The 14,378-nt window shown below is 43.7% G+C and overlaps 1 protein-coding gene across 2 annotated transcripts in view; it reads right to left on the reverse strand.

Annotated features, from left to right (window-relative positions):
- TSPAN33 (tetraspanin 33) overlaps positions 1-14,378 on the reverse strand; it is a 63,072-nt gene that overhangs the window by 18,199 nt on the left and 30,495 nt on the right. For both annotated transcript variants that reach the window (XM_073579206.1, XM_073579205.1), the window contains exon 4: positions 1,670-1,744. In XM_073579206.1, coding sequence (XP_073435307.1) covers positions 1,670-1,744 — 75 coding nt within the window. The remainder of the gene's footprint in view (positions 1-1,669; positions 1,745-14,378) is intronic.

Genomic DNA, 14,378 nt, shown 5'->3' on the forward strand with positions numbered 1-14,378 from the left:
TCTAAGGCTACTGTACATCACAATGCGGATATGCAACGTTTCTGCGCGGTAAAATCCGCTGCAAATCTGCATCGTGTGCACACAGCCTAAAGGCCCAGATTCATCGAAGTGTTTACGTCAGAAAAATGAATGAGAAAAAAAAAACAGAGACATTAAGTGCAATAGCGTCTTATATGGGTGGAAAAAGGGGAGATAAAAAGCAATTTATGCTTATCTTTGGGGGTTATAAGAGTTACAACCCCTATATCAGCTTGGAAAGTAGGATGCTGCAGAACTATAACACGGAGAAACGTGCAAGGCTGGAAATAAGTGTGGGTATATATGGATAGTTTGCAGCGAGCACAACAAGACAAGCAGCAGTGCCTGAGCCAGAGCCATCCGAGAGACCCCCCTCACCCCAACGCACGTTTCGTTCTAGCTGCTTACCTGAACACCATTTTGACTGCAGGTAATGTTCTCTGTTCATTTATCTATAGCCATTATTTATTCGGAACTCTTTTTGGAATCCCATTAAGGAGTTAATACTTTGACTATATAGACCATCTGCTGCATCCTTTATATGGTATAAGTGCAACTTAAGTTTAAGAGCTTGGTATAATGATTATAAATGCTGGGAGTCTCTTCTGTTGATAGTAATCAGTGCTTAGGTCACATTTGCTCCAAATAATTTGAACAGAAGCTGTCTACTATGTTTCATACTTCATAACTTATAAATATCCATCTTATACTTGGACTACACAATACAGTGTTACTGAACCTTGGAGCTGTAAATTTACCACTCTTATTATGTGATTTTGTATATGCCGTAGTGAGGGCCCCCCTTACGGGACACTTATATTTTCTTTACCTTTTTTGTCTTTACTATCTCAATGGATTTTTTAATAGATTCAAAATAAAGTTAAGTGTTTTAACGTATATAAGGTTCGCTTCTTTGGACTGCTTGTGTTGTATACTGTCTGAAGTGCTATACCTGTTGTGATATATAGGGACATATTTTTGAATAACTAGTAGTTATTTATAATTTAGGTGTAGGACGAGCACCTTTGCCAAGTAATCACCATCTCTCTGATCACATGCCTTACAATCAAAAGACCAGATGGAGGCAATCCTATGCCAAGTGAGTCATGCAGAGGGTTTTTAGCTCTCAGGAAATTGTGATCTGAATTCTGCATGATTACGATTTATAACTACTTTAAGCTATTTAACAAGTGTTTTACTTGTGTAAGCTTTTATCATTTAGTTCAACTGTAGACATAAATTTGGTACTTGCCCAGAATATGGAGAACTAAAGAGTTTTCTAGGACTGAAATATTGATGACCTATTGTTATAATAAGTCATCAACATCAGATCAGTGGGGGTCCAACCTCCCAGCGCCCACAGCAATCAGCTAACTGAAGGCCAACTGGAAGTGGCACAGCTGCGTACTTGTGAAGTGGTTCTCTCCTATATTAGTGAATGAGGGAAAGCTTACAGTACCATTCATGGCCACTACACAATGTATGGCGCTGTGCTAGTTCCTGAGTGCCATGGCACCTTTGATCACCCATCTGATAAACTTTCCAGAAGATATTTCTTCAAGAATAGAAGAGATTCATTGGTTTAATTACAAATAACAATATAAAAATATAAATTAGAAAGCAATTAAATATATTTACTTTTAAACATCACCTTGTCAGAATAGACGAAGCCTACAATGCCCGCAGACAGCTGCAGTAGAAACACCAATGTCAGACATATAGAAAACTGCAGAGAAAAGGCAACAAATAACGTTTATTGATAAATGTTATGTGTAAAAAAATATATTTAGAATATGTTATCAAGGCAAACAAAATACAATGTGAATACAAACATAAAATAGGACGTGTAAATCCAGGAGTATTACATGTAGGTGATATTGCCCTGACATGTCTGTGTTAGTCAGTGCATTTAGTCCCTATGAATAAAAACAATTGCAGAGCGCTCTGCTGCTCCTCATTTATTCCTACTGTGAATGTATGAGATAAAATGGCAACTGGCTGGCACCATTCCGGTTGTCAAAACCTGAGTAATGTTCCTACAGTGTGTCACTGCCAACTTTATTTAGACAGTGTTAGGAGGCGTTCAGACATTGCTACTAGAGGTGGAGTTAAGAACAGCATCTAAAGGAAATGTGCTATTTAATCTCATCTCCACTGTGACATTTATAGGGGTTGGCATTTATTTTGCTAAAAATCTACAAAAAAATCCCTCTACTATCCCATATAATGCTATTGGGGGTGTACCTGTGCAACACCAAGCATCCCCACAATCCCAATCCTTCTCCTATACATAAGCTGGCCTGGCTCTATACCCCATTTTGTTCGCTATCTGTGAGATCCATTGCCCTCTTGCAAATACAATCCCCTGTTAAGACGTCACGAATGAGGGTGATAAACGTCAGGAGGGATTTTTTTTGTAGGGGTACAGTGCTACATAGGATATACACTTGGGTAAGGGCGGGATCTTCGCTGGGCACAACAGACAGGAGAAAAGACCCCTGATGCCAACCACTCCTCTTTAGCACTGGTAATATTAAGCACTCTCTCAATGTAGCGCATGTACTGGTAGCAGCGAGCGCCTTATTCACACAGCTCTTTATTGTGATAATTCCTTTAAATATTTGATAAAGGAGTTAATGTCTAATGAGTTAATCAGACCCTTTGGCTATAGTTTCTCAAACTCCCTCTGAAGCGAGGCTTCATGAAAACGTCCACACTTCCAGCCACATTCCGACTAGACTTGTTTGGCCTTTCTCAATGGCCTCGCTCATTTCACTTGTATTGAGCAGGGCCGAGCTCGTCTAGTTGGAAGCATGCACGTGACGGCCTGGTTTTGCCGCAGACATCGGAGAATGATGACAGCATGCGGTGCACTTGCTGCAAGGATTCAGAAGGGTGCAGTCACACAAAAAGTAACTGCAGGCCTATAGTAGAAGACCAGACAAGCCCTTTCAGTAGAACTTTTGGCTGTTTTCACACTAGTGTACTTTTTAATCACTATTAGGCCAAGTGCACACATTGAGCATTTGGTCAGTATTTTACCACAGTATGTGTAGCCAAAACCATCAGAGGAAAAGTATAATAGAAACATGTCACCACTTCTGGATCCATCACCCACTCCTGGTTTTGGCTTACAAATACTGAGGTAAAATGCTGACCAAATACTCAATGCGTGCATGTGGCCTAAGGCCGGAGTCACACTAGCATGTGGCATCAGATGGGATATGCTAAGGAAACGCAGCTCAAACTCTGCTACAAGCGGCAGCCGAGTGTCAGTGCTTTGCGATCTGGTCCTCTCGCATGTGAGATTCGGATCACAGGTGAGGAGAAGGAGAGATTAATCTCTCCCTCTTTTCTATTGCCTGTCTCTGCTTATATCGGAGTGCACTCAGATGACATCAAAGTGCAGTCTGATGTTTTGCACTCACCCACTGACTTGAATGGGTGCACGACATGCAAGATACGCTGCCAATTGCAGCATGCTGTGATTTTTTTTCTCATGTTGAATCGGCATGGGAAAAAAAAAAATCATAGATCTGCTCTGCATCACTGAATAACACTGGTCAGAGTACAATATGAAATTTTCTCGCATTGCACTACTCCGTATTATGCGCCAGTGTATTATATGTCCCATCTTAGGGCTCGCTCACCCAAATGTATACGTCAGATGAGTGCTATCCCATGTTTATTGAACAGTACTAGGCCCAATGTTATTCTATGCAGATCTGCGATTTTCTCATGCTGATTGGGCTTGAGAATAAAGAAAAAAAAAAATATATCAACCGATATATTTATATATTATATCTATCTATCTATCTATATATATATATATATATATTCGCAGCATGTTGCAAGTGGTTTAGCAAATTGGAGCACGCATCTATTCAAGTCTATGGGTGCGTGTAAAACATCGGACTGCACTCTGATGTCATTCGAGTGAGAAGATGGAGAAATTATGTTCTGTCTTCTCCGCACCTGTAATACGATTATCCTGCATGAGGATTGAATCACAGTAAGGCTACTTTTACACTTGCCACTTTTTTTGCGGCCCGTTATTGCCGATCGCCGTGTTTTTTTTCTTCCAATACTGTGTAAATAATATTGGAAAAAAAAAAAACGGCGGTCCGCAAAACTGGAAGTTACAGTGCGCCGCAAAAACTTCCGTTTGTTTTTGCGGCCCCATTGTTTTTCAATGGGGGCCGCGTCTGTACGCAAGCTCAATCTTTTTTCACGGCCGCAAATACAGATCTCACGGACGTACGGCACACGGGGCACCATGGAATTTTTGCGGGCTGATTTTGCGGCCCCATAGAAATGCATTGGGGCCGCAAAATTGGCCCGCAAAAACACGGCAAGTGTAAAACCAGCCTTATCTGACATATTGACAGTTTGAGCCGACTGTCATTCGCGTAACTTGGCCAGATTCTCTCGCACGAGAGAAGCAATGCTTGTGGTACGTTCACTAGAGCATATAAAAAATCCTTCAAATTTTCAGAAGTGGGATGATTGTTCTCTCACTTGTTACCGGTGTGCAGCCTATATACCATCAGTTATTTTACAGCAGCAGTTATTAATCATTTACAGTTTCCTGTGCTACAGAATTGTAAAGTATCCATAAACTCAGATGCTGTACTGGGGCTCTCTATGGCATGTGGCTTTTTACGCACCCATAGACTTCAATGGATGAGTCTCATCAGATTTACAGAAGACAATAGGGCATGCTGCGATTTTTTTTTTACACTCATATTGGGTCAGTGGAAACAAAAATGCTCATCTGCACTGCCCCACTGAATACCATTGGTCCGAGCGTCGTCCGGTTTTTTCACGGACAGCACACGGACAGCACATATAGTGATGGGAATGAGCCCTTAGGCCGGGGGCAAACAAGCATATGAAAAATTTATTTGATTTTCATACAGCAACCTTGGCTGATTTTCAGCGTATTGTAATCTGTATTCCATCCACGTATAATATTTAGAATCAGTATTTATAAGTCAAAATCAGGAGTTAAACAAACAGAATAAAAGCGTTTTATGACCCAAATATATGCATGTCATATATGATACTGTTTGAGACCCACATGGGTTTGGCTGTGGCTGTAATATGGATGAATGAATATGGCTGTTATATGTGTTGGGAGAATAGAACAACTACAGGCTTATGCTGTAGAGGGACTTCTTTAGCACACAACAGATGGACTTTTCGCTAAAGAAATTCCATATTGTATAACCTTTTTTGGTCTAGTTCTTCCTCTAATACTCCATTCTTGGATTATGCAGATAATGGTGTCAACATCTGTCCCAAATACAGAAAATCATTATTGCACAGTGCTGAATGATAGAAAACGAGTACAGCACAGCTTGGGGATCAGACTGTAGGCATCTTCCACACTTTCTCTTTTCTTATATACAAGTAAAGAACTCAGTATTGATAAAGTAGAAAGGGAAAAAAGGCAGCAGCTCAGTGCTGAAACGTACAACAGCCAAACTGAATAATGACAATTATCTGTCATGGCAGTTTAAAGTGGAAATGTTACAGTCCAGAGGTGACTTGTGGTAACTAATACAAATTAATAATCAGGAATAGGACAAGAAAAATACACCGATAAGATCCGTTATAAGTCATGGGAACACTGCTACAAGTGGGATTCACTGCAAAAGCTGCATGAGAGTTCCAGTCCAAACAAGTTATTTCTGCTAATGAAACGGTACAAATGAGACTTGGGGGGGGGGGGGGGGGAAAAAAAAAAAAAAAAAAAAGGAGATGCAAAGCTGGAAGTGATCACACAATTGAATATAGGCAATCAATATCTGACTGGTGATTGGTGGGGGTGTGACACAACACTTGCCGATCAGCTGTTGACGGCTGGAAATGTTCAGATGCTGCCTCAATACAGCAGTTCCCGTCATTTCCACAGTGGCTGCAATCGGTTACTGAAGCTCCATATGAATAAGAAAGCTACAATATGTGTAAATAATTGGATTGCCACCTTTAAAGTGACAAAAAACAGGCATTAAGAGGATGGTGATAAAAGTTTTCTCTAAGAACTTTACATTGAAGCAATCTTTCTTGCTAATGCCAGCAGAGTAAATGTAGAAGGTACAGGTCCTCATGTGACCCAGGAAAAATAAAATTGATCTATACCAGAAAATACTTATTATATGTTCTCAGTCTAGAAGAAGGACAGCCTTAAGTAAAGCGAATGTCAGGTACAGGACTCACTGTTATATTCCAAAGTGATAAACATTTATACCTTTTCAACACAGTAAAGGAACAGGTGGGATACTGCACATATAGACACAATGACTAACTATATCCACAAATGACACGGATGTCAGGGGGAACAGACATCCAGGATGAATTATGGATCTGCAGGAAAAGGAACCTGACAAAGGATCCTATAGATTATGTGCCAACATCTCTGGAAATAAAAACAGAAGAGAAAACTGAAGGTGGTCAAATTACTTCTGAAAAAGTAACCAAAGTTAGTGTAAGCCTGAAAACTACACATTAGCAAGTAAAACAAAACCCAGATGCAGAACCAAAGTGTTGAACAACAGAAAAAAAAAAGAAAGGGTAAACCACCTGAACGTCACTCAAAGTCACCAACAGTGTATATGAAGTAACAAAGGAATAAAAGCTGCTTATGACGTAAAGACTACCATGAAAAATAATGCTGTCAAACTAAATGTTAGGGAAGGCGGAACACACTAAATATAAATAGGAAGTGCGTTCGCCGCCCAGGGTCCACCGTGCAGTAGGTGTAACAACCGCGGCCTCGCTATATGGTGCTATACTGCGCTCGGGTTAAACGTCACCCGGGGTGCGCAGAGCGGACTCTGTTAACCTCACAGAGGCCCTAAAGCATAAACGCCGAGCCTGTTAGCTTCACAGGTCTCAGCTGGCGTGCACACACGGTATTATGGTCACAGGACACGGCCCAAGACAGAGGTCGGTGTCAGTCTTGACCTACAGTGCGTGCGGCATCGCTACCGCGGACGCAGGTAAGTGCTGCTAACTGCAGCGTGGCGGTAACTACTGCCGCTATACAATAGTGCCGTCAGGCGTGACACCATCGGACGCTAGTGCAGAGGTGCGGTATGCACTGTGGCCTATAGCTTGCCACTGACTATCTCTCTAGTTCCCTATCCACATGCGTAGTATCAGAGGGAAGGGGTTTCAAATTAGTCAGTCACCAGTATCATACATCCATCACCATTCACACATAGCAAGTAGAGTCTATACTAGCGCATGGGCGAGCGGCCATGCGGGCCATTTATAGCCATGCGCTTCCGGGACCTTCCAGACCTCTGAGATGGGCCAATCAGATCAGGACAAGGACCTGAGCACGTGACCCCCGATCTCCACTGGGAGATCGTCTCGTGGGCATGCTGTTATGATTGAGTCACCGTAGGAGGCAAAAACAGGAATGCTAGCTAGTCCTGAAAACCAGAGAAGTTGGCAACTATCAGATTGCAGACCCCTGAACCTATCAACACAACTAGCAGTAGCCGTGGGTGGTTCCTACGATGACCTAGACCCCTCGATCACAGCCGGAGAGATACATAGGCCTAAAGAAGGAAAGGGGAAATCTAACTGCCCCAGAGCAGACCCCCAAAGCAATAGGCAGCCCCCCACATATAATGACGGTGAAGCAAGATAAAAACACTTACACAGACAGAAAGACAGGCTGAGCAAAGACGGGGCCCAAAAACTACCTAGATAGGAACGGATAGGAAGGCTGCTGTCTGCAATCTGCCAAAACCCTATCAGAGACAAAAGCCAACAAGCTGATATAAAAATGGCCCTGAAGCAACTAAGCTTCAAAAACTAAATCAGCACTCAGGTACTTTCAGAAGACAGAGCTCTAGGAACACTGCACACTCCAGCAAGGATTGGCAGAATCCAAAAAGCAAGAAAAACAAAAACAAATCTTAGATGCAAAAAGGCAAAACAGAAAACTTAGCTTTAGGAGAGCAGGAATCAGACTGGTGTCCAAGAGTCCACAGAGAAATCACCCGCAGGGCAGAAAGGGCGTAGGCTGCCTTAAATCCAGTCAGTGACTCCACTCAGCCAATCGTCTTCATTAGTCCCAGGTGCCTGATAATCAGGCTCACTACCTTCCTTCACTAGAATAGGGAGTTCACCAGGCCTCAGTGACGGAGGGGAAAATGAACTCACAACAGTACCCCCCTCTTGAGGAGGGGTCACCGAACCCTCAACAACGCTACCAGGGCGATCAGGGTGAGCCTGATGAAAGGCACGCACCAATCTTTTGGCATGAATATCAGAGGCACAGACCCAGGAATTATCCTCCTGACCATAACCCTTCCACTTAACCAAATACTGGAGTCTCCGTCTAGCCAGACGGGAATCCAGAATTTTCTCTACCTCATATTCCAAGTTACCTTCAACCAATACAGGGTCCGGAGGTGCCACCTCAGGCACAACTGGCTCAACAAACCTCTTCAACAAGGACTTATGGAACACATTATGGATCTTAAATGTGACAGGAAGAGCCAAACGAAAAGAGACCGGATTAATAATCTCCAAAATCTTGTAAGGTCCAATAAATCTAGGCTTAAACTTAGGAGAAGCCACCTTCATAGCAATATTTTTTGATGATAACCACACCATATCACCAATCTTAAACTGGGGGCCAATCGTCCTATGTCGATTGGAAAACCGCTGGGCCTTTTCCTGGGAGAGAGATAACTTATCCACCACTTGGTCCCAGATCTGGTGCATTCTCTCCACCACAGTGTCAACACCTGGGCAGGCAGAAGGCTCCACCTGCTCTGAAGAAAATCGAGGGTGAAAACCAAAGTTACAAAAAAAAGGTGACATCAAAGTGGCAGAACTAGCTCTATTATTTAAAGCAAATTCGGCCAAGGGCAAAAATGAAACCCAATCATCCTGATCAGCGGAAATAAAACATCTCAAATACGACTCCAAGGTCTGGTTTGTTCTCTCTGTCTGCCCATTGGTCTGAGGGTGAAAAGCAGAGGAGAAGGACAACTGAATTCCCAACTTGGAACAGAACGTCCTCCAAAATTTAGACACAAATTGAACTCCTCTGTCAGATACAATGTTCTCAGGAATCCCGTGCAAGCGAACCACCTGTTGCAAAAACAGAGGCACCAACTCAGAGGAAGATGGCAACTTAGGGAGTGGTACAAGATGAACCATCTTAGAGAACCTATCACAAATCACCCAAATAACAGTCATTCTCTGAGAGACAGGCATATCAGAAATGAAATCCATTGAAATATGGGTCCATGGCCTCCTGGGGACCGGCAAAGGCATCAACAACCCACTAGAGCGAGAACAAGATTTAGACCGGGAGCAAGTCCCACAGGACTGCACAAAATTCCTGACATCATGAGACAAGGTGGGCCACCAAAAAGAGCGACTCACCAGATCTCTAGTACCAAAAATACCTGGATGACCAGCCAATGCAGAGCAATGAACTTCAGACATCACTCTCTTCTTCCACTGGTCAGGAACATACAACTTTCCACTGGGGCAACGCTCAGGTTTGTCCTCCTGGAACTCTTGCAGAGCAAGTCTCAAATCGGGCGAGATGGCAGAAAGAACTACCCCTTCGCCTAAGATGGTGGCAGGCTTGGTCACAACAGGAGAATCAGCAAAGAAACTCCTAGAGAGGGCGTCAGCCTTGACATTCTTAGTTCCAGGAAGGAAAGAGACCACAAAATCAAACCGTGTGAAAAACAAGGCCCACCTAGCCTGTCTAGGGTTCAAGCGTTTAGCCGACTCTAGGTAAATCAAATTTTTGTGGTCAGTGAGGACCACAACTTGATGTTTGGCTCCCTCCAACCAATGTCTCCACTCCTCGAATGTCTCCACTCCTCAACAGTTCCCGATTACCCACATCATAGTTACGTTCAGATGAAGAGAACTTACGGGAAAAGAAAGCACAGGGATTCATTTTAGATGTTACCGGATCCTTTTGGGACAACACCGCTCCTGCACCAATCTCAGAAGCATCCACCTCTACCTGGAACGGGAGTGAGACATCAGGTTGCCGCAGAACCGGGGCGGAGGTAAATCTACGCTTCAGCTCCTGAAAGGAAGCAACCGCCTCCGGAGACCAATTCAACATATCCGCACCCTTCCTGGTCAGGTCAGTCAATGGTTTGGCAATACTAGAAAATTTTGCTATAAATTTCCGATAAAAATTAGCAAAACCCAAAAACTTCTGGAGGGCCTTCAAAGAAGTGGGCTGAACCCAATCATAAATGGCCTGTACCTTGGCCGGGTCCATTTCAATAGTTGACGGAGACAAAATAAATCCCAAAAAAGAAATTCTCTGTACTCCAAAAAGGCATTTTGATCCTTTGACATACAGAGAATTCTCTCTCAAGATCCGGAACACAGTCCGAACATGTTCCACATGAGAATCCCAATCCTTGGAGAAGATCAAAATATCATCCAGATAGATAATCAAAAATGTATCGACAAAGTCTCGGAAAATATCGTTCATGAAGCACTGGAAGACAGAAGGGGCATTAGTGAGCCCAAAAGGCATCACCAGGTACTCAAAATGTCCCTCCGGAGTATTAAACGCCGTCTTCCATTCATCCCCCTGCTTAATGCGGATAAGATTATGCGCCCCCTGAGGTCAAGCTTGGTAAACCAGCAAGCACCTCTGACTCTAGAGAATAGATCCGAAATCAGGGGTAACGGATACTGATATTTAATAGTAATTTTATTGATGGCACGATAATCAATACAAGGCCTTAAAGAACCATCCTTCTTGGCCACAAAAAAAAACCCGGCACCTAAGGGTGAAGAGGATGGTCTAATATGACCCTTCTCCAACGCCTCCTTAATATAGGACCGCATAGCCTCGTGCTCGGGTACAGATAAATTGAAGAGCCGACCCTTAGGAAATTTACACCCCGGGTTTAGTTCAATTGCACAGTCATAACTCCTATGAGGAGGCAAGGACGCAGACTCATTCTCACTAAATACATCATAGTAGTCCGCCAAATAGTCAGGAACCTCATGCGACTGAGGAGAGGTGGAAAAAAACGGAGCCTCACTAAAGGTACACCGGCAACCCCAACTCACCACAGACACAGACTTCCAATCCAAAACTGGATTATGAATCTGCAACCAGGGAAACCCCAGAACAACGGCATCATGCAGACCATGCAACACCAAAAATCTGCAATTTTCTTGGTGGTCTGGGGTGACCCGCATGACCAACTGGGTCCAAAACTGAGGTTTATTTTTAGCCAGAGGGGTAGCATCAATCCCCCTCAAAGGGATAGGCGTCTGCAGAGGTGTCAACGGAAATCCACAACGTTTAGCAAAATCCAAGTCCATTAGGTTTAGCGCTGCTCCCGAATCCACAAAAGCCTTGGCGGAAAATGTGGACAGGGAACAGATCAGAGTAATCGCCAAAAAAAAAAACTTAGGCTGAACCCCACCAACAGAAAACGTGTGTGCAAAGCGTTTCTCACGTTTAGGACAAACAGAAATAACATGTGAGGCATCTCCACAGAAAAAACACAGCTTATTACGCCTTCTGAATTCCTGACGTTGCGCCTTAGACAAAACTCTATCACATTGCATAGGTTCAGACGTCTGTTCAACCGGTGGCAACACCTCTCGTGTAATCCTGCGTTCACGTAAACGCCGATCAACCTGAATGGCTAAAGACATAAAATCGTCCAGACCAGAGGGAACAGGAAATCCCACCATAGTATCTTTTACGGCTTCTGACAAACCCTTCCGAAAGAGAGCAGCCAAGGCACTATCATTCCAGGTAGTAAGGACCGCCCACTTTCGGAACTTTTGACAGTACAACTCTGCAGATTCTCGACCCTGGTTCAATGCTAACAGGGTCTTTTCAGCCTGATCAATAGCATTAGGTTCGTCGTACAGCAACCCCAAGGCTTGAAAAAATGCGTTCACATTAGTCAGAATAGGGTCATCTGGATTCAAAGAAAACGCCCAATCCTGGGGATCGCCGCGCAGCAAAGAGATGACAATTTTAACCTGCTGCGCGGGGCTCCCTGACGAGTTAGGCTTCAAAGCAAAAAATTATTTACAATTATTTTTGAAACTCAAAAATTTAGATCGATCCCCAAAAAATACATCAGGTGTGGGGATCTTTGGTTCAACAGCATGTGAACGAGCAAGATAGGCAGAAATTCCTCGCACTTCAGCAGCGAGCTGCTCCACACGATCAGACACTTGCTTTATCTCCATTGAGAGAAAAAAAAAAAATTCCCCCTACGGCCTCAGAGATTTAGAGGAAAGAATATACAAACATCTTTTTTTTTTTTTTTTAAACACAATTCTTTCCTGCTATTGAGTACCCCAGGATCTGCGGTTTGGCGGGTGATTCTGTTATGATTGAGTCACCGTAGGAGGCAAAAACAGGAATGCTTTATAGTCCTGAAAACCAGAGAAGTTGGCAACTATCAGATTGCAGACCCCTGAACCTATCAACACAACTAGCAGTAGCCGTGGGGGGTTCCTACGATGACCTAGACCCCTCGATCACAGCCGGAGAGATACATAGGCCTAAAGAAGGAAAGGGGAAATCTAACTGCCCCAGAGCAGACCCCAAAGCAATAGGCAGCCCCCCACATATAATGACGGTGAAGCAAGATGAAAACACTTACACAGACAGAAAGACAGGCTGAGCAAAGACGGGGCCCAAAAACTACCTAGATAGGAACGGATAGGAAGGCTGCTGTCTGCAATCTGCCAAAACCCTATCAGAGACAAAAGCCAACAAGCTGATATAAAAATGGCCCTGAAGCAACTAAGCTTCAAAAACTAAATCAGCACTCAGGTACTTTCAGAAGACAGAGCTCTAGGAACACTGCACACTCCAGCAAGGATTGGCAGAATCCAAAAAGCAAGAAAAACAAAAACAAATCTTAGATGCAAAAATGCAAAACAGAAAACTTAGCTTTAGGAGAGCAGGAATCAGACTGGTGTCCAAGAGTCCACAGAGAAATCACCCACAGGGCAAAAAGGGCGTAGGCTGCCTTAAATCCAGTCAGTGACTCCACTCAGCCAATCGTCTTCATTAGTCCCAGGTGCCTGATAATCAGGCTCACTACCTTCCTTCACTAGAATAGGGAGTTCACCAGGCCTCAGTGACGAAGGGGAAAATGAACTCACAACAGCATGCCCAGTAGCGCGGCGAGAGGACTTAGCCTCTGGAGTGGTTTCCTGCAAAGCAGGTTGCGCTACCATTGCTGGTCCAGAGGTGGCAGCAACATCCAGACAGAGAGCTGGTCTGAGCAGGGCGCCTGGATCGCCGAGATTGCTGTGCAGGTCCCTGAGTGGTCGGAAAGGAATGGGAGACCGCTGGATTTATGGCTCTGGATTCCTGCTGTGCAGCTGCAGGAATCCGACGCCTAACACTAAAGATATCCATTGAAGAAAAGAATCAAAAGTCATGGAAAAACTGATTAAAATTTTGAGGGAACACAATGCTTGATAGATAAAATGTGGAGAGCAATATACAGTGGGGAAAATATGTATTTAGTCAGGTACTAATTGTGCAAGTTCTTCCACTTAAAAAGATGAGGGAGGCCTGTAATTGACATCATAGGTAGACCACAACTATGAGAGTCAAAATGAGAAAACAAATCCAGAAAATCACCTTGTCTGATTTGGCAAGATTTATTTTGCAAATTATGGTGGAAAATAGTATTTGGTCACCTAAAAACATGCAAGATTTCTGGCTCTCACAGACCTGTAAGTTCTTCTTTAAGAGGTTCCTCTGTGCTCCACTCATTACCTGTAGTAATGGCACCTGCTTGAACTTATCAGTATAAAAAAAACCTGTCCACAACCTCAAACAGTCACAATCCAAACTCCACTATGGTGAAGACCAAAGAGCTGTCGAAGGACACCAGAAACAAAATTGTAGCCCTGCACCAGGCTGGGAAGACTGAATCTGTAATAGGCAAGCAGCTTGGTGTGATGAAGTCAACTGTGGGAGCAATAATAAGAAAATGGAAGTCATACAAGACCACTGATAACCTCCCTCGATCTGGGGCTCCATGCAAGATGTCACTCTGTGGGGTCATAATGATCACAAGAACGGCAAGCAAAATCCCAGAACCACACAGGGGGACCTAGTGAATGACCCGCATAGAGCTGAGACCACAATAACAAAGACTACCATCAGTAACACACTACGCCGCCAGGGACTCAGATCCTGCAGTGCCAGACGTGTCCCCCTGCTTAAGCCAGTACATGTCCGGACCCGTCTGAAGTTTGCCAGAGAGCATATGGATTATCCAGAAGAGTACTGGAAGTATGTCATATGGTCTGATGAAACCAAAGTAGAACTGTTTGGTAGA

Source organism: Dendrobates tinctorius, unplaced genomic scaffold (genome assembly GCF_039654945.1).
Source record: "Dendrobates tinctorius isolate UK_male_01 unplaced genomic scaffold, ASM3965494v1 ptg000062l, whole genome shotgun sequence".
Lineage (NCBI taxonomy): Eukaryota > Metazoa > Chordata > Amphibia > Anura > Dendrobatidae > Dendrobates > Dendrobates tinctorius.